General features: G+C 45.8%; 1 protein-coding gene across 3 annotated transcripts in view; it reads right to left on the bottom strand.

The window, feature by feature from the left end:
* Window positions 1-2,171: 2,171 nt before the first annotated feature.
* ADCK1 (aarF domain containing kinase 1) overlaps window positions 2,172-20,001 on the bottom strand; it is a 124,931-nt gene continuing 107,101 nt past the window's right edge. For all 3 annotated transcript variants that reach the window (XM_082233359.1, XM_082233357.1, XM_082233358.1), the window contains 4 exons: window positions 7,576-7,725; window positions 6,610-6,807; window positions 4,757-4,950; window positions 2,172-3,203 (listed from right to left, as the gene is read on the bottom strand). In XM_082233359.1, the coding sequence (XP_082089485.1) occupies window positions 3,035-3,203; window positions 4,757-4,950; window positions 6,610-6,807; window positions 7,576-7,725 (711 nt within the window). In that variant the 3' untranslated portion in view covers window positions 2,172-3,034. The remainder of the gene's footprint in view (window positions 3,204-4,756; window positions 4,951-6,609; window positions 6,808-7,575; window positions 7,726-20,001) is intronic.

Consider the following 20,001-nt stretch of genomic DNA (forward strand, 5'->3'; position numbering starts at 1 on the left):
AACAACTTGTTTGATTAAGCCAAAATTTTCTAGAGAAGACTTCAGGGGGAGGGCAAAGGCTAAGCGACTGTGGCTTTCTTAAGACCACCTAGTTTATTGGCAAAAGCAAGAGATGAATGACAGATTTCAGCTCTTAGGCCCAATTCAGGCGACCGCCTAAATCTGATCTAAAATGTGATTATGATCTTCGGACTTACACACTCCCCCTCCTCTCTGTTCCTCCTTCAAACACAAGAAGAGAGTGGAACTTCCCATTTATCTCTCTTTTCCTGCTGGGAAAGAACATGGCACGTAAATGAGAAAAGGGGAACTTTGGGGCACTCGGAAGCCCTCAGAGCTCCAGCTGAAATGCCTGCTTGCAGGAATGTGTGAGCACTGATGGAAAAAATGGGATCGCTTCTGAAAAATATTTAAAGCCTTCTCTTCATTACCAAGAAGGCATCCTACAGCTAGTTTCAGGCATAAAACATTAAAACCCAGGGGAGGAAACACACAAAAAACAAGAGGGAGATATCTGGCAGTGTCACTCAGCTGACATTAATGCTTCTTTAGCATAATTGGGAGGGAAAAGGTGTTCATCAATTCTCCCTCTTCTGCCCACCCCCCGAGGGAAAAAAGGACTACTTTGGAGGGTCCTCTCACCCATAATCTCCCTGGGTCATATCCATCACTGGACTTACTCTGCATCCCCTCTACAAAGTGTTCTTGCCTTGCTAGAACTGTCACAATGCTTCTTGCATAGCTTGATGGAGAGGGGCATGTGTATACTTAGGACCACTGACTTTTTACATGGTGTGTAGCCTACTATACACAGGTCAGTGGTACATCTGCTGCCCCGCCTAATTTTTGATTCTAGACCCGCTCACTATCGGAGGAGCACGCAGAAGGTCACCATTTCAATCACTGGCACTCTCATTTGAAAAGACTGGGCAGGGTGTGATGGGGGAAACCTTTCTCTGCCTGGGACCTTGAGCGGCCACTGCCATCCAAAGAAGACAATACTGGGCTAGATAGACAAAACAGCGTGCCTTCGTATAAAACAGCCCTCTAGCCCTTTCACGAACCATATGCTATAATACAATATTCACTAAGACATGAGGAAATGTGCAACAGTGGTCTTTTAATTTTGGCATGTCTACAAAATCCCGTTGAGCACTTCCAGCATTCCTCATGTTTCTGTAACATATAAACAGAAAAGTGGCCTTGTGTCTGCTTGGAGGAGGACCAAAGGATGAATGTTCCTGAAGGACTTTATTGAAAGCGGCATTGTTGAGCAATCAAAAGCTAGGACGAATTCAACAGCTCCCCCAATACCTTCCAATCAGATGTTTTGTTTTGACCCTCAGTCAAATGCAGCTCTCAGTCAGAGTCAGAGAGATCTAACATAAGTTTGAAAGTATTCTCTTTCGTGTACCTGGTACAGTAGAAGGTTGTAAAATTGGTAGAATTTATTCAGTGTTAAATCTCTTAGCTGATAAGACCTATGGCTTGTCAAATAAAATGGTGGGAAGATTTAGGGGTAGCAATAACAACAAAAGTCTGGCAATGGCTGTGGTATAATATACCTAAAAGATTTATATCAATGAACTGGAAAGAGAATCTTTAAAATGTCTATCATGAATGGTCCTTCACACCCCCAAAAAACAAACTGAAACTAATTTATAATCTGATGTCTGGTTATCAGTGGTATCATGGAAAATTTCGCAGACTTTTTGTACATGTTAAAAGGTTTTGTGGGTTTTTTGGTTGTTGTTTTTAAACAAGTAAAAAGTGGGTGCAGTCATATTACATTTGGAACAAATCTCTAAATTGAGAATTCCTGCAGATTTTCTATATGTGAGTGCTCTTCAGCTATTTACAGCAGTTGGAGGATGATAATGATTTCTAAATGGTCATTAATTAATGGTCGCAAAGTCTAATATTTTTTTATTATGGGAACAAGTCTATTGTTCCTCCTTTATCAAACTGTCTTTATAGACTCAAGAAAGATGCATTAGTGAAAACCCTTTTATGCAAAGTAGGTCCATATTTATAGGATTTCAGGATGGTTGCTTCCATCTGTGGAGCTGGTGAATAGATCCAATTTCACTGCCAACACAAGAGAGACAGGTTACCCTTGTGAGAAAGGTTGTTGTTTTTTTTTAAAAAAAAACCCAAATAGGCACATGTGCTCTTTTTACCTCCCAAAGGGAGGACGCTCTTATTTATTTCCCCTTGCAAATACACAAAACATGACCAGCACTGACTTGTGAATGAGTTCTCAGACAATAATGTGTTGCCATTCAACAGTGTCTCTCTCTGAACACTTCCAATGCAGGTTGGTGTTGCTGCCTCTAGTTTACATCTCAGGCAATTAAGGCAATTAAAATGTCCCCAAATTTCCCAAACCTCACAACCAGAGAGGCCCAAAACAGGTTACTTGAATTCCATGGCTAGTAGACATGTCTGTGGTTGTGGTTGTTTTTTAAAAAAACTGTCACCCGGAGAGGGGTAGGGTGAGAATTAGAAAAGAAATTCTCACTGGTTTCACTCCCAGCCTTTGCGTTCAAAATCTCCCAGAAGTGGGAGTTCTGTTTAGACATTCCGACTTTCAGTTCTTTGCCTACCTGAGATCCATTTTGTTTTGGAACATTTCAGCAGAACTGAAGGGGAATTAATGCAACGATTCTGCAGTATCTGCTCAGGAAACCTGTATGGTATTGTTAGAAGCTTGTTGGTCCTGTGCAGTTCTTTAGGACTTCAGCTGGATATCTGCGGACAGAGAAATTTGCAACCTTCTCCCTAAGCTGCCACCATCCTGAACTATATCTGGAAGCATGAGACTTCTGGCTCCCTTGAGCTCTAGATGCTGTTTTGTGATTTCGCCTTCTCTGCCTCAGAAAGAAAGTGACCCTGCAAAAGGCAACAAGGAGAGCACCGTGTGTTACATGAAAACAGACCCAGAAAACTCCAGCAGAATAAATAGAAACAAGATGCCACAGCTGAGAAAGGCAAGGATATAATCAGGCCCAGCTTCTGCCACCAGTTCATGTCACTACGGGGAATGGTGCATCCAGCTCAGGAAAGCAATGACCCAGTTCCCCAGCTGGGACCCCTTCAGCCGCAGGAAAAGTTCGTACAAGTTGATCTGCCACAAGCTCAGGGCCTCAGAGATGGATATCTGTGCCTTCCTGTACAGTGAGTCACTCTTGCTCCTCTGGTGCCTGGAGAAAACACAGAAAAGGAACGTGTGAGATCTTGCAGCAATTTGGAGATCTCGAAATTAGTCCGCGAGGGGTAGGGCAGATACAGATCTTACAGGGACAAAGCCCAGCAACAGGAAGCCAGTGAAAGAGCAATGCTGGTGGAGTTTACTGTGTGAACTAATTCATAAATTTGGGTCAAGTGAAATACACTGCCCCAGTCTCTGCTGGCTTACATTTGGACCCCATTTGGGCCAAAATTATTATTTATTAAATTGATATACCACCCTTCATCCAAAGATCACAGTTCACAACATAAAAATGCAAAATGAGGACACAAAATAAATATTAAAAGCAAGAACAAGAACTAACCAATAACCCCCTGTCCTCCCACAAATACATTTAAAAGGATATCGAATGTTGATCAGCCAAAGGGCTGGTTACAGTGAAATGTTTTTGCCTTGCACCTAAAGTTATGTTATGAAAGTGCTAGGTGAGCCTCCCTTGGGAAAGTATTTCACAAACACCAGGCGGGCCTCTACCTTTTCATTCCACCTGCCACCTCCACCTGTGTTACTAGTAGCCTTTGCCAACTTTGGACAATTCTACAGTGGGCACCATATGGCAGCAATGAAGGCAGAACTGAGGAAGCAAACCAACTGCCCCCTCTTAACAAGGGGAGGAAGGGGGTAGAAATTCATTACTCAATAAAGAACCACCCCCCAAACCTGCAACTTCTCAACCCTTCCCCTCTGCTTGCACCATCTTAAAGGAGATTTATAAAGATGGCTGAAGACACCTCAGGATGTTAAACGTTCCATGGCACCAATGTTATTTCCACACTCTGGACACGTATTGTAGAACAGCCACATTCTGCCATTCACTTTTTTGCACAACATAGTGATCAAAACATCCTCTTCTCATGTTTCCCCTATTCAGCTTCAGTTTTATTGAGCTCAGAAATTTGTTTGTTTGTTTTTTACACAATGCAACAGCTGCTCAGATTCCTGTGGCCTAGATGAGATGGCCCATCTCACAGCTGTTCTGGCCTCTATCCTGTAGGCCGTAATAGCTTGTAGAGATTGTGCTCTAGCCATTTCATTTTCTATGGTCCATCTCTCCTCCCCTCTAGGAGTCAGCTCTATCATGTTGCCCCTTTCCAAATAGAATTACCTTATATTTTTTTCTTTCTTCCTCCCTGCTCACCCCGCCTCCAAATCACAGGTGACAATCATGATCTGAAGTGCAGCGAGGTGTGGAGGGAGTGCTTACCCCCAAATAATAATCCCAATTAACTCTGCCCCCCCCTCAAAAAAAATGTAATAATGGTGTTGGGGAAAGGGGAACTACCCATTTGGCTACAAAGCGTTAAAAGATTCAAAAGGGAGTTGCTATTCCACTTCCACCTTAAAACAGAACAGCAGTGATTGGGTCCGGCTAAATCTTCCACATCCAGATGCATTTGAATTCTGGCCTACATGTGTTCTTTAGCTCCTCTGCAAGGTACCAGGAAGTAGGAATCACTAGCCAAACAACAGCCGAGGATCGTGCCTCATGCGGCAAAGGAAACTCACGTGGAGACAGCTCGAATGCAGCAGCGTGACATGTTGAGGAAGGAGCTCGCACTGGCCCGTGTCTGTAAAGCCGATTCAATCCCCCTCAACAAATCATTGGTCTTCAACAGCAGCAACATCTGACGGGGGACGCTGTTCAGCAGCTTGGTGATCTGAGGTAGGTACATGGCAGCGTTCGTCCGGATTTCCACATCCTGGCACAGTCAGACGGTAGGTGAGATAGGGATGAGAAAGGTTCACAATGGAGAGCTGATCCATAATCCCTGATCCATAATCTAGAAGCAGCTACCACAGATTTTGCAAAGAGGGCTTGATCTGTAGAACAGCCTTTCTGAACCTTCAGATGTTTGGGTCTATAATTCCTATCATCTCTGAGCACTGGCCATGGTGCCTGGGCCAGATGGGAGACATAGTCCGAAACAATTTAAGTGCAGCAGGTTGGGGAAGGCCAATCCAGAGCTCAACAAATAGAAGCCCAGGTCCAACGAATAGGAAGTATGGCCAGTGTAAACCCACCCTCTGTGGTCTGTTGCTAGAGACACCTGCCCATCACACTCTGCAAGCATTTCAATGAATCCAGAGCACTGGTGAACATCTCACAAACACAGAAGCTATCTCCACGTCCTCTAGCAGCTAGCATGCTAATTAGTAAAATCCAGAAGAGAGTCAAAGGAGAATCTAAATGACTGAGCACATGAAGCTGCCCTATACAGAACAACACCAGTGGTCCATCAAGTCCAGTGCAGTCCATTCCAGGCAGCAGCAGCTCTCCACAGTCTCAGTCAGAGATCATTCCCAAACGGAGCATTTTTTTAATATGACATGCCAGGAACTGAACCTGGAACCTTTTGCATGCAGCAAATGTATTCTAAGACTGAGGGACAGCTCTTCCCTCTTGAGAAACCTGGGCTCTCCTACATGGGCCTGTGCATAAGATATAGCACAAGAACTGGGTAAGGGTCATAGCTCAGTGGCAGGGCACACATTCTCTGGCATCTCCAGGTAGGACTGGGAAAGGTGGCAGTGGGGAACCCTGGAGAGCTCCTGCCAGTCAGTGCAGTCAATACAGGCACACCTTGTTTTATTGCACTTCACAGATATTGATTCCCCCCCCCCAAACTGAAGGACCAGAGGAGCTGTTACTGTGCTGCTGGGTTCGAGACAAGGCTATAGGAGCCTGTCCCCACCACACAGTTGTTCCTGTTGCTCCTTACGAGGATACGGGTGCAGCCCAGCTGCTCCAGAGGAAGGAAGCGCCCCCTTTGCCCCGCCTCTTTCGGCCACGGAAGTAGAGCCAGGTTTTACCCTCCCACCCCTATTGCTATTGCACACTTAATAGGCTTCAATATAGTGTGAACATAACTTTTATATGCACTGGGAAACCAAGAAAATTGTGTGACTCGCTTTCTTACGATATTCGTTTTATTGCAGTGGTCTGGAACATAATCCGCAATATATCTGAGGTATGTCTATACAGTGGTACCTCTGGTTATGTACTTAATTCATTCCGAGGTCCGTTCTTAACCTGAAACTTTTCTTAACTTCAAGCACCACTTTAGCTAAGCGGCCTCCCGCTGCCGCCGAAGCACGATTTCTGTTCTCATCCTGAAGCAAAGTTCTTAACCCGAGGTACTATTTCTGGGTTAGCGGAGTCTGTAACCTGAAGCGTATGTAACCCGAGGTACCACTGTACTGAGATACATGGACTAATTCACTATAAGGCAGGTTGCTGCGCTCCTATGCAGACCTTCTTTAATTGCGGTATCTATGACTGTTCACTAGAATGTTCTTAGGGCAGTCTCCTTGTTTATTACTTACATTAACCTACTAGACAGCTATAATAAAAGATGTACCTCTTGTTTAGTGACTGGCAGCCGGTCGATGCCCCTGTTGACTGACTCCCAAGACCTGGCAGTGAGCATGCAGGCAAAGAGGGGATACAGGTCGCCCGCTCCCAGCCGACGACTGTATTTCTGGACACGCTTCATGTCAGATTTGATCAAGGCCTGCCAAAGCCGGCAATAGTCCAAGCGGAAGTTCTCTGACAGGACCTGGAGGAGGAATTTCCCACAAAGCACCTTTAAATAACATTATGGACAGAAAATACAAAATTCTATAAGAGAAGAAGAGAGCTGGGATTAAGTGACAACTATGAATAAGAAATAGGTTGGCCTGTGTCACTCGTTTAATTCACACAGAGACAATTGGCTACTACTCCAGCATAGCTCTAAGCTGCACCCCAGGTGGAATATGGATATGGTGCCCTCCTTGCTGTGGGTCCAGCAGCTCATATTCTTGACAGTCTTGCTAACCCATTCTGCTTGGCCCCGTAGCTTATCTTTCCTAATGAGTCAGTCAGCCATTCCCACAGCTGAGACAGCTGCCCACCTCCTCTCTATGAGCCACAGCCCACAAGCTACAAGTTGGTGCTACCCAGGCACCCTCACCTTAGATCTGCCTTCTGCAGCCTGGTACCCTCCCCTGATACTGTGGCACTACAACTCCCATCATCCTTGACCACCGACCATGCTGCCTACAGCTGATGGGAGTTGTAGTCCAACAGCATCTGGAAGGCAGCAGGTTGTGGACTCCTTCCCATGCCTCTCCTACTGCCTGCCTGTTCCCTGCCTTTCAGCACCCGTCTCCTCTTAATCCGTTCTGGTTCCTAAACCAGAATAACACAGATACAGAAACCTCACTGGGAAAGACAAAGATTGCCATCTGCTACCATGGCAAAAGAATTCTTCCTGGCAAAGTTCTGACCTCAGTACGGGCAGCCCTCCTTCTCTCCCCATGTCCTCTCACTGCTCTCTGCTTACCTGATAGAGCCCATGGTCCAGAAGTATAATGTGTGTCTTGCCTGTACTTGGGCACTTCTTCACCAACACGTTGCCAGGGTGTGGGTCACAGTGCACAAAGCCATTGACAAATATCATTTCACTGTACATCTTCCCCAAGTTGTAAGATATCTGAACAAAAAAGGGGGGCACCATGTAAGACTCTGAGAAGCAACAGGGCTATGGGCAGGGGAGCCAGCGTGCCAGGGAACAAAGGGCAGGATTCAACTAATCAGTATCGGTGTCAGCAGAAGCCCTCTGGAAAGAGAAGCTGCTGAATTGCAACTCATTACCAAACTTAAAACCATGGAGAGACCTGGTTTGAACAAAGACATTGTATTCTTATCCCATTATACATAACTAAGCCATTTCTCACCTTTTCACCCCTTGCCTTTTCCTGTAAGACCTATTACAGTCGTTAAGAGTCGTCAACAGGCTCATCTCAGCTATCTGCCAATCTCCTATTCCCACCACCCTTCTGAGTAATACCCCTCCCCACCTTCTCACTATATACATGTAGAAGGATCTGGCAACTTCTGTTTCAGTGTATCTGAAGAAGTGTGCATGCACACGAAAGCTCATACCAAGAACTAACTTAGTTGGTCTTTAAGGTGCTACTGGAAGGAATTTTTTTTATTTTGACTATGGCAGACCAACACGGCTACCTATCTGTAAGCAGAAGCCCTGTGCAAGAAGTTATGTTTGTGTAATGGGACGTTCCCTCCTCTCCTCCCCTATGCATGCCTGAAATTTACTAGGAGGGGGTGATGAAAAACCTCAGAAGAGTGTGCAGGAGGAGTAGAGAGGGGACCATTCCATCTGCCAGATGAAATGTTTGACCTGACAGGACCATCACCTTAGCACCATGTTGAATTGCTCCCAGTATCTATGGTAGGTAGGTAGCAAATGCAGGCACCCTCCTCACATTCTTATGGCTCCCCAAGGAGGGGGCAAATGTGCGAGCATCTACCTAAAGATTTAACATGGGTGAGAGTGCAGGAATTAGCAGGAAGCCAAGAAGGTGGAAAGGGGAATCACGAAAAGCAGAACTGAAATGCCCAGCAGAGTGCAGCTTCATATATTACAGTACAGAGATATAAAACTGAACGGTCACTCAACAGAGAGATGCAGTGTCCTTGTGAATATGTGTGTGCATTTATACTTAAAATATATTATGTGCATGCCTAAAAATGATAGAAAGAAGTACGAGAAGTGGCCCCAGTGGAGACAAAGTGTATCAACCTTTCCTCATGAGTTTCAGTGAGATAGACACAGGTTGCATTCATAAGGGATGCAAGAACACTGTCTTTAACATAGGTGAGCATAATTAATATGGCAGATAATGCAGGAAATTGTTGTTTTTAACAGACACTATAGTTTCAACAAATATGCTTATTGTGACCAAAAGATCTGGTGGGTTCAATCCCTCCCCCCCATTATAGCAAACACTCATAATTTTAAAGATACCCATTAGTGTTTGCTGGTCTCCTTTTTGTCATGGGAAATCAGAGTAGAACTGCCTGTGAAAACAGCAGTAGGGGAAGAAAACACACAGTGGTATTGCAGGACATTACTATGACTAAGAGGGAGCAAGAACTTGACTCAAGGCTGCCCGTTTCAGTGGAAGCCCCACATTCACCATAATATTTGGTTCCACTCTCACAACCCGTGAGCATTTGCTTGTCTCTGATGTGATGCCATCACACCGCCATGGAAAATGTTTTTCCCAATAATATAAATGCCTCTTCTGATAGTAGCCACAATTCCCTCCTCCTGCTTCTAATGCACATCAGACTTTCGCTGCCCCTTCCTTGCTGTTACTGCCACACCTCCTTGCTCAGTCAGATGTTAGTCTGATTTGTGATGTTTGCAAAGATGAAGCAGCACTATGAGGCTGTTTAAATCATTCTGTCACTGCCTGTGATCCCCCTTCATCAACCCTTCTCCCCAATCATCCCCTTATCGCCACACCATTTTATTAAAGTTAAAAGCTAGCTCAGAGGAATAGCTGTCAACGTTTCCCTTTTTTTAAGGGAAATTCCCTTATTCCGAATAGGATTCCTCTCAAGAAAAGGGAAAAGTTGACAGCTATGCTCAGAGGCAGGGAAGGGTCCCAGAGTTCTGCATCTCACTTTCACTGGGGAGGGAGAATACACTCCCTCCCTTATGCGTCAGAAGAGCACACACACATTAGCCATTGCCTCCCAACCTCTTCCCCCAGCAAGACATAAACAGCCCCACAGCAGGTTGCCCAAGAGGCAATTAAAAGACAATTATTACAAAACATCCTTAACACATCAACAAGCACATAGTATAAGCAACCAACTTTCAAAGTGTTTTGGGGTAGGGATGAAGAGTCTGCACAGGCACCAGCAACAAACCTCTGACCCAATACGTCCGTGTAGGAGAAGGATTCTGGAGCACATTGCATGGATCACCACACCAAGCATGCACAAGCTTCATGCACACTGATGGGATGGCACTGGGGTCAGGAATGTAGCATGCGCTGGAGGGCTGCAGCTAATAGAGGAGGGAGAAAGGTTGTTTTCTGCTGCTCCAGAGAAGCGGACACGGAGCAATGGATCCAATCTACAAGAAAGAAGATTCCACCTAAACATTAGGAAGAACTTCCTGACAGTAAGAGCTGTTCGACAGTGGAATTTGCTGCCAAGGAGTCTGGTGGAGTCTCCTTCTTTGGAGGTCTTTAAGCAGAGGCTTGACAACCATATGTCAGGAGTGCTCTGATGGTGTTTCCTGCTTGGCAGGGGGTTGGACTCGATGGCCCTTGTGGTCTCTTCCAACTCTATGATTCTAATTTTGCATATTTATTTCATCACAGAAGGTTGCAAACAAACTAAATCTGCTAGACCTGTTGCTGCCATTCATTGGCATCATCATCACTTAATCCTATAATATTCTGCTTTTTGGTTTAAAGTTTAATAAAGCAATCACTGTTTTCATACAAAATATCAAACAACCCATCATCAACTCTTGACCTCTTTCCTCCAGGTAGCCCCATATCCAGGTGCTTACAAGCAAATACATGCAGAGGTATCTTTTACAGTATCAGTTGAAACAGTCCCCTTCACTGAACTAGCAGATCAAAACATATCTCTGGAAACTCCCAAGTGGTCTTTTACCGGGATGGCAGACATAAAGTGATTAGATATATTGAAAAACTTCTTGTTATAAATACAGTGGAACCTCGGGTTATGAACGTGATCCGTGCGGGAGGCACGTTCGCAAACTGCAGCGGCGCGTCTGCGCACGCACGGGTCGCAATTTGGTGGTTTTGTGCATGCACGAGCACCGAAACCTGGAAGTAACCCGTTCTAGTATTTCCAGGCTTGGCGCGGTGCGCAACCCAAAAACACATAACCTGAAGCGTGTGTAACCCGAGGTACCACTGTACTCAAAATTAAAGTGTAAAATCAGAAAAGATAGAAGCATCTTCTTAAACTCCTATGATCAAATTCATGATGGGCCTGAGAGGTGCTATACTCCATTATTAACAATATATTACTGTTGTCATTATTACTATGTGTCATGCAGAGATTGACAACACAACACGGTCTAACATACACAATGCAAAAGAGAAAAGGAACTGGGAAGGACTTGGTAAACAAGCAAATTTAGGCTCTGATTCTTTATAAGTTGCATAATAAATATCATTTAAAATAAATAAATAATAAAAAAGCTGTGGTGACTGATGACAGCTCGGGCGTGGGTCATAATGTCAATGTTTACTCCCTAGGGCTTAGAGGTATGCGAACTAATGCAAGCTTTAAAAACCTAGGATAGGCCGGCAGTCACTGGGATCCATTGTTGGAATCAGTTTCAGCAGCCAAAAACAAAGTTAAGGTTGCGGCATAGACTACAGGCACGGTTAGCAACCAAAGAGGCCACCCATAGAAAATAAGAATGGGATCTAAAGGCAGAAGGGAAAGAGTCGTGGAATAGCTGACTTGCAGGCAGTGGAAAGAATGTTCAGATCTGAAGCTGACTCAGCACAGAAGGCTGGGAGCAGATCAAATATTGAAAACTCCCTGAGGGAACAGAGAGCAATTGGTATATTTTACTTCTTTATTGGGTTATGCACAATGGCTGAGTGCCAGAGGCCAATGCCCTCTAGGGCCTCTGCCTATAGTCCCAGAGAGGTCAGCCCTTGACAGCATCTTTAATCTAATTAGCACTTATCTCTTGGTCCCAGGGCTGCCACTAGAGTAGAGGAGGGTGGGCTGAGTCGGGCAAACAGAAGAGTGAAGACAAACTCATAAAGGATGCTTTCAATGTCAGCTTCTTCTACTTGTGTTTAGAAAAGAGGCCAGAATATGGCCCAGGAGGCATTGGGTGTTCAGGAAAGGGAGCTGGTGGAATATGGATTAGTGTTGTGCCAAACATTTATCCTGCATGCGTGTGTGTGGTTTTTTTAACCATTCTCCATCAGTAAATGGGAAAGGAACTGCATTTGGTTATCAAGGGGGATGGAAAATTTTACCAAAAGTCTCATCCACGTTTTTTGTTACGCTGACTTTATTTTTGAACTGGCCAAGGGGTGTTGGTGAGCATCTTTTCTTTCATTCAACAACTAGTGGTCTGTGCTCTGCAGCTTCCCTGAATGCCTGTGCCTTGTGCATTTTGTTTGATCTGGCGCGACTCCCGCTAATTGATTTACGATCCTCAATTAGCTCTTTACTGCCCGGCACACTTCTCCTGCCGCACGCTCTGCTCCGATCTCTCAGTCACGCCGTAGCAGAGATTACACAGCGGTGTAAAACTGTCATGTAGCTTGGCTTCCAGACAAACACACACAGTCCAGGTTTGTCTATTTACAGCTTTTATTCCAACATTTCTCAGGAATTTCCAGGACTATTTGCAGCCATGACAAAACTGCATCCTTTCCCCACAAAGTACCGAGTGGGACTGGCTTACTCTTCCCAAGCCCCTCCCAAGCTTCCAAAATTGACGTCAGAATGGTGTGGCATCATGGGAAGAACTTAACCCGTTAAGTTCCAACCTCAACACCCCCCCTTGCTGCACCTTCTGACAAGACCTTTTTGAGCTCAACACCTTACCCTTTGCCTTGTGCTCCTTCCCAGCATCTTTCCCAGGCACCTGTTGAACCCTTTCAACACTCCCAGAATCACACTGTGCGACACTTTCCCACGCACCCGTGACCTGAAAACCCTCTGACCCACTTGGGCCAGCAGTTGTGTCTTCTCCGTCAGACTTTTCCCCCTCTGACTTGACAACCCGTCCGTGAGCTTTCTCCATTACGCTTACCGGAGATGAAGCCTCACACCTGGACATTCCTTTCACAACCCTTGGAGATGTCCAAACCTGCCCTGACCCCTGACCCTGGACCTGGTCCCCATCACCGGGTTCTGAACCCTGATCCTGGACCTGGTCCCCATCACCGGGATCAGCCTCTGCCTCCCTCTCCTCCCCTTGAGGAGACTTTGCACCCGTCACCTGGTGACGTATTCCCTTTTCCTTGAAAAACTCCTCCAGAGCAGACCCAGTAAACTGTGACCCTCGGTCGCTCTTGAACCCTTGCACCCTGGTGGAGATCCTTCTCCCACATTTCCGGAGTTCACACCCTTTTGTGCACCTGTGCAACTTTTGCACATGACTGGGAACCTTAGCACACTGCACCTGTGCTTTTCCAGCATTCCCACCACCCTCCAGAGACGTTTTAAGAATGAAGAGATCATTCTGCCCCTTTTTAACCTTGGCAAGCATCCTCCCTCCTTTGGAGATTGTGCACACATCACCCTGAAAACAAACCGTAAATCCCTTTTTCAGTAAATAAGGCACAGATAAAAGACAGTGTTGCATCCCAGGAACAGTACAACACTCCAACGTTTCCTGTAAAATACAAAAATGCAAATTTACAGCATTAGTCATATTTCTTTTCTGTCCATTTGCAAACAGTACAGTTTTCCCGGCAGGAATTGCCGTGCAGTTCCACCTCTCGACAGCAGGTGTCTCTGGAATCAAATTGCGATTAGCTGCAGAGTCAATAACAAAACTTAGCTTTTGGCTTGTCCCACGGCTGTCTTCAGCCAACGGCAGACTAGCCGTGATTTGATAAGTCTCCTGACGTTGTTTTCCTCGTCCTTCTCTTGCGTTCCCACGCTGACCTCCCCTTCCAGACTGGTTCCCATGGAAACCCGACTGATTTCCATGGAAGGTGTCCTTGAAGCCTTCCTGTGCAGCTGCTCTCTGTGGGCAGTCTCTTTTGAAATGACCGTGAGATCCACACACGTAGCACCGACGAAATCCAGTGGAAAAACACTGCCTGGGGCTCCTCCCAGCTGGCCTCCTTCTCCTTCTTCCGGAGAAGCACTCCTTGCCAGATCCGCCCCCCCTGAACTGCCGCTCCATTCCAGCAGATTCAGTGGAAAACTTTTCAAACTTGCCTTTGGAACTTTCCGCCCCCCCGACTTGCTCACTAGCACTCCTTGAGGCTAAATCATCAGGAACAGGGGCTCCAGCCATCTCTAGGCTATCAGCTTCCATCTGCTCTAGGCCTCCTGCTGAGCCTTCACACAGACGTTTCAGCACACTCCAGGCCTCACACGCAGATTCAATGCTTTCCAGGTGATGTTGCAAATTTGCATGAACACCTGCTCTCAACATGCAGACCTCAGCTCTCATAGCTTTCTCCCTCTGCATTTTCTCCTCCAGAGAAACAGACTTCAGCTTTCCTGCATCTCTGTCCACCAGTTGCACTGGTTCCCTCTGGGAAATGTCCCAAACCTCCGTGGCTATGAACCACGCTCTCACCCATCTTGCCCAGGTATTCCACGCTTGGGCGGTGAGTTCCTCAAGCTGTTCAAACGGAGCTTGAATCACCTCCTGGCCATCTGCCATGTTTTCCCGGTTCTCCCAAGTTGGCCCCAAGCTGTACTTACGAAAGCACCAGCTCTTCTGGCGTGGAGAAACGTTTCCTTGCTGCTCTCAGCTCACAGCTCCACAGCATTCAGCAACAGCGTCTTTCAGCTTGCTTGCTTGCTTGCCTCAGACACAGGCCCCGCTTCCGTCAGCGCCACTGCTTCCGAACGCAGAACTTCAAAGCATTCCAGCAGCCCCAGCGACAGCTTTACAAGCGGTGATTTATACCCATAACCTGTGCATTTTGTTTGATCTGGCGCGACTCCCGCTAATTGATTTACGATCCTCAATTAGCTCTTTACTGCCCGGCACACTTCTCCTGCCGCACGCTCTGCTCCGATCTCTCAGTCACGCCGTAGCAGAGATTACACAGCGGTGTAAAACTGTCATGTAGCTTGGCTTCCAGACAAACACACACAGTCCAGGTTTGTCTATTTACAGCTTTTATTCCAACATTTCTCAGGAATTTCCAGGACTATTTGCAGCCATGACAAAACTGCATCCTTTCCCCACAAAGTACCGAGTGGGACTGGCTTACTCTTCCCAAGCCCCTCCCAAGCTTCCAAAATTGACGTCAGAATGGTGTGGCATCATGGGAAGAACTTAACCCGTTAAGTTCCAACCTCAACATGCCTCAGCTAAAGCTCAGGGGAAACATTGTAAAGTAATTGCTCCCATGGGGCTTTTCCAGATCAGGAAGCGCAGGCACCCAGGGAGGCTGCAAAGTGCTGCATAAATGTTTACAAGGAAGAAAACTACCTCAAGGATTGCCACTCCCCATATACACCAACCTGGACTTTGTGATCATCCTTTGAGGCCCTTCTTCATGTGCCTCCACCTTGGGAGATCTGGAGGATGGCAACATGAGAATGGGCCTTTTCTGAAGCGGCTCGCCATTTATGGAATGCTGTCCCCAGGGAGGTTCACCTGGTGCCTTCATTATACCAGACCAATGACTGATTAATATTCTATAGCCTTTTAGATGACCAAGGTGGTGGTGGTTTGTTGTTAAAATTTATATATTGCCCTTCAACTGAAAAGCTCAGGGTCGTTCACAAGACAGAAATACAGGATAGAAGCACAAAATAGTTAAAAACAGCACAAAACAATAACTCCGCCTCCCATAAACAACCTTCGTCATCTCACAAGATAGTGAACTTAAAAGCATCCTAAAGAAATTCTCAAGTGCCTCAAGAACAAGGCAGAAAAGCAGGGAAACTCTTTTGCAGAGGAAGGGAGGAAAAACCTGAGAATTGGAGGACAAGTTTTGGCACCCTAGGATTGCAATTGTACGTGTTTTGTGGACCAAGGCTGAGAGCCTTTGCGCTGCTTTATGGAATCCCAGGCAACAGTTTGCATTCAGAAGCTGAAGCCTGAAGGGGAGGAATCCCACCACAATGGCAGCTGACCTTGCGTGAATTTCCCTCTTAAGGAAAACCACCATCTTCTGAGACCTCGTGGACGCCTTCTGTGCAAAGTGGGGTGGACTGTGCCTTTGGCCATGAGGTGCACTGCTCATTATTCAAGGAGGTGGCAGGAGGCAGAGAGACACATGCTCCTCCTGCCAGTGCTGCATCCCAGAAAGCAGACAGCTTGCTGCAATTCTGAGCACATCAGGGCCAGGCGGCAGAGGGAGCAAGGACAGAAATTTAAATTCGTTCATCAACATTAATCACAAGGCTGCAGTAATAAGAGGCACTATCCGGGCCCAGTCTGTGGGGAGAGGCAGCATACAAATGTCACCCAGCTATGAAGCCCATCTCTCCCTGTGGGTTTCCCTGTTCAAGGTGAGGAGCCTCTGGGTGCGCTTGTGAGAAAGCAAGTATGGTAAAGCGTCTGTGCATGCCAGTGTATCCAAATATGCTTGCTCAGATATGCTGCTTTATGACTGTGCCTATGCAACTGTGAATTTGCAGGAGAGTCTGCATTTATTTACTCTTGGTGGCTTCATACCGCTCTTTGATCATCATACCATGGATGGTGTACAAACCGGATAAAACAATTAAGATGCAATTACAAGGTAATAAATGTAAAATGGTTGGCAGGTTTAAAAGTGCATCTAATAAGGCTGGCAAGATATAAAAGGTCTTTGCCTGGCATCAGTAGAACCATAAAGTGGGTTCTGGGGAGAACTGGGGTGCCACCACTGGGAAGGGTCCCTCTCTGGCATCTTAGATGGTGGAGGCACCCGTAGGAGATCTGCCCTTGAAGATCTTAAATGGACAGTTAGGTACATATTTAGCCTAAAGTGCTAATAAATCTGACGCCAGTTGTGAATCTGTGCCTGTCAAGAGACTGGAGAATAACAATTTCCAGTGAAATATCACTCAAAAGTTTACTCTGGCTGTATTTGCCTCCCTTTGAGTTTGCCTTCAGGCATGAACAAAATCCAATGGTTAAAAAAAGAAAAGATAAGATAAATGTCAAAATATTACACTGTATTAATGACAGGATGAATGCTCATTTAATTAGGGAACAGCAGCTGCAACATTTAATTCTCTGGACCAATCGGCCAATCAGTGCAAAGCAAAAAAAGCTTGAATTTCATCTGTATTGGGATCAAAGCAGAAACTGGGGATGCTGCAAACTGCGGACAAACCAGTAAAAAAAATAATAATTGGGGAACCTGACTTTTTATCTTTTTCCCTCACAGCTCCAGTGGGTATATCTACACTACAGAATTGTCTGTCAGCAATCCCCATCTCCCAACACACAGGACTACAGCTCCCAAGGTTCCTTAGGGAAAAGACAGCCTACTACATCCGAATAAATCTGTAGGATTGATGCCCTGTCAAATAAAACTCCAACCTATTTCAACTTTGGTGCTTGGGACAGTGACTGTTGGACCCGGCAATGTTTCAAGGAACCAATCTCCTATAGCTGCTGTTCCAGACAAAAGAAATAACATTAAATACGGTATGTGCACCTGCAGCAAAATGCCATCAGTTGACATGGGGAAAATGATATCCAAGCCAGGAATTTGTATGTTGGGCTCTGCAAATCCAGGAAATAGGAAAGAACAAAGTGAAGCAAAGCCAGAGCAGTTTGCAGGAAAGGGATAACTGCAGCTGTTAAGACGGCTCCATCTGCACCTTGGAAGCTGCCCTGTGTCATGTAGGGAGGCTGCCCAGGGTAGGAAAGCCTTCCCACCTGAGGACAGGTGCCCAGTGGCCTTGGGGGCGCTGGTTGGCTGCCAGCTTGACCAGAAGCAACTTAGTGGCCCTCGGTTAACAGATTCTGCCACCGACAACTCCCAGCAAGATGTCACTGAGAAAGAATCTGCACCCCTTCAGGAATCCCAGACCTGTGGCAGCTCAGGTATCCTGCAGTTCCCAGAGAACACAATTTCTAAAGGGCACAGGAAGGGACCTTGCAGAGAAAATACAATGCTCTGCTGGTTTCTAGGACACCAATCATTAAGCTAATTAAGGTATGTGTTGGGTATCCCATTGCTTAACTCAAACCACTGAGGGCCAGAAACTGATTTATAGTTAAGAGTAAAATTCTAACTGGACCATAAAGAAGGCTGATCGCCGAAGAATTGATGCTTTTGAATTATGGTGCTGGAGGAGACTCTTGAGAGTCCCATGGACTGCAAGAAGATCAAACCTATCCATTCTGAAGGAAATCAGCCCTGAGTGCTCACTGGAAGGACAGATCCTGAAGCTGAGGCTCCAATACTTTGGCCACCTCATGAGAAGAGAAGACTCCCTGGAAAAGACCCTGATGTTTGGAAAGATGGAGGGCACAAGGAGAAGGGGATGACAGAGGACGAGATGGTTGGACAGTGTTCTCAAAGCTACGAACATGAGTTTGACCAAACTGCAAGAGGCAGTGGAAGACAGGAGTGCCTGGCGTGCTCTGGTTCATGGGGTCACAAAGAGTCGGACACGACTAAACGACTAAACAACAATAAATTCTAACCTGGCAATATGTGAACCAGTGCACAATTGTGTCTTGTGGGTGTTTCACATTACCTACCTCTGGAATGGCGCCTGTGCTGACCATATCATCTACACTGAGCACTCGAAAATCCTAAATGGAACAAGGAGCTCAAGACCAGATCTGTTTGTGTCTTTCCTCTATTTATTCCTGTCTCTTTCAATTTAGAACAGATACTAGCTGTTGGCCCGAATTCAGCCCTAATATTTGCCAATTATTTTAAGAGACGGCGACACTAACTTCTATTGATCTCATTAAAAGTAAAGGTCGTGAGGTAGCTCATTTCTCAGGGCTCAATATTACCTCCTCAGGCCAAAAGAATAGCATTGATTTTGGAACTTTAATCGAAGGTTAATAGGATTAGCGAGCATGGTTAAAAAAACGAACACCCTGCCATTGCAGGTCCGCAGTCACATTGGTGTGAAATTAGCCAAGGTGGTGTGACATCTAGGGGCCCTGACACTACTTGCTTGCTCATCTGCAATATCCCTTGTTCATGGAACCACATAGAAAGCACCATCAGAAAACAGGACAGTAGATCAACGCACAGAAGGAACAATATTTTGGTGAGGAATTATGGAGGTAGATTTGCACTGCAGTTGCAAAGTTAGTTTGGCTAAGGCAAAGAAGCAATGTGTACAACTAGGCAACTGGCCCCACAACCCTGGTTCATCAGTGATGGGGAGAAAGGCCCATTGTTTTTTTTAAAAAAAAAACAATCAGAGAACCAGCATTTTCAACTTGGTCTATACTTGTAAACAAATGATGTGGAAGAACGAATTGTTCAACTTCAGATTGCAGGAGGGGAAGGTGCCATTTTACCTCAGGTAAAATGAACTCCAAATAAAATTAAACTTTTCTCCCTGATGTGATACTTATCTAGGAAAGCATAAAAAACAACAAACCAGTCTTTGATATCTAATTTACAGCACATGTCAGAATCCATTCTACTACCTTATTTCAGATCTGTACTACCGCATCATGCTGCAGATCGAGACTTTTATTCTCAAGGCAGGAGTTGAGTTCCACACTCTCAACATGTGCCTCCTAAAGTATCATTATACTATGGGTCAAAGCAGTCGTTCCATTTTCACATGATTCTCTTCTACGGTCTCTGGCCAACTTAGGCCTGTCTTTTGGCATGCTGCAACAGTGATTCACCAGTACCACTTTGACAGCCCAGATCAGCCCACTTGAGATGGCATATGACAAGAAAGAATATACTGATGGTAAAGGGAATGGCAGTAGGATTTCCTAGCTTCGAATCTCGCGATGTGGTCCAGTTTGCTTTCAGGTCTGAGGGCAAACTCTGCTTCTTCAGTGCTCCCAGTTCCTAACTGCAGAGTTAGAAGAGGTTCAGAAAATGGCCACCAAAATGATCAAGGGGGTGGAGTGACTCCCCTATGAAGAATGGTTGCAGCATTTGGGCTGTGGATAAGCCCTTACTTGCCTTTTTCTAAACTGAAAAGGCAAGTTTGGAGTTATCCACACTTCCATTCGCCCTGTCACTTTCCCCTGCGAACACCCACCAAGCCAAGTTGGATCAAACAGCAATCAGGTCTTCCATGG

Source organism: Podarcis vaucheri, assembly GCF_965113315.1.
Source record: "Podarcis vaucheri genome assembly, chromosome: 1".
Lineage (NCBI taxonomy): Eukaryota > Metazoa > Chordata > Lepidosauria > Squamata > Lacertidae > Podarcis > Podarcis vaucheri.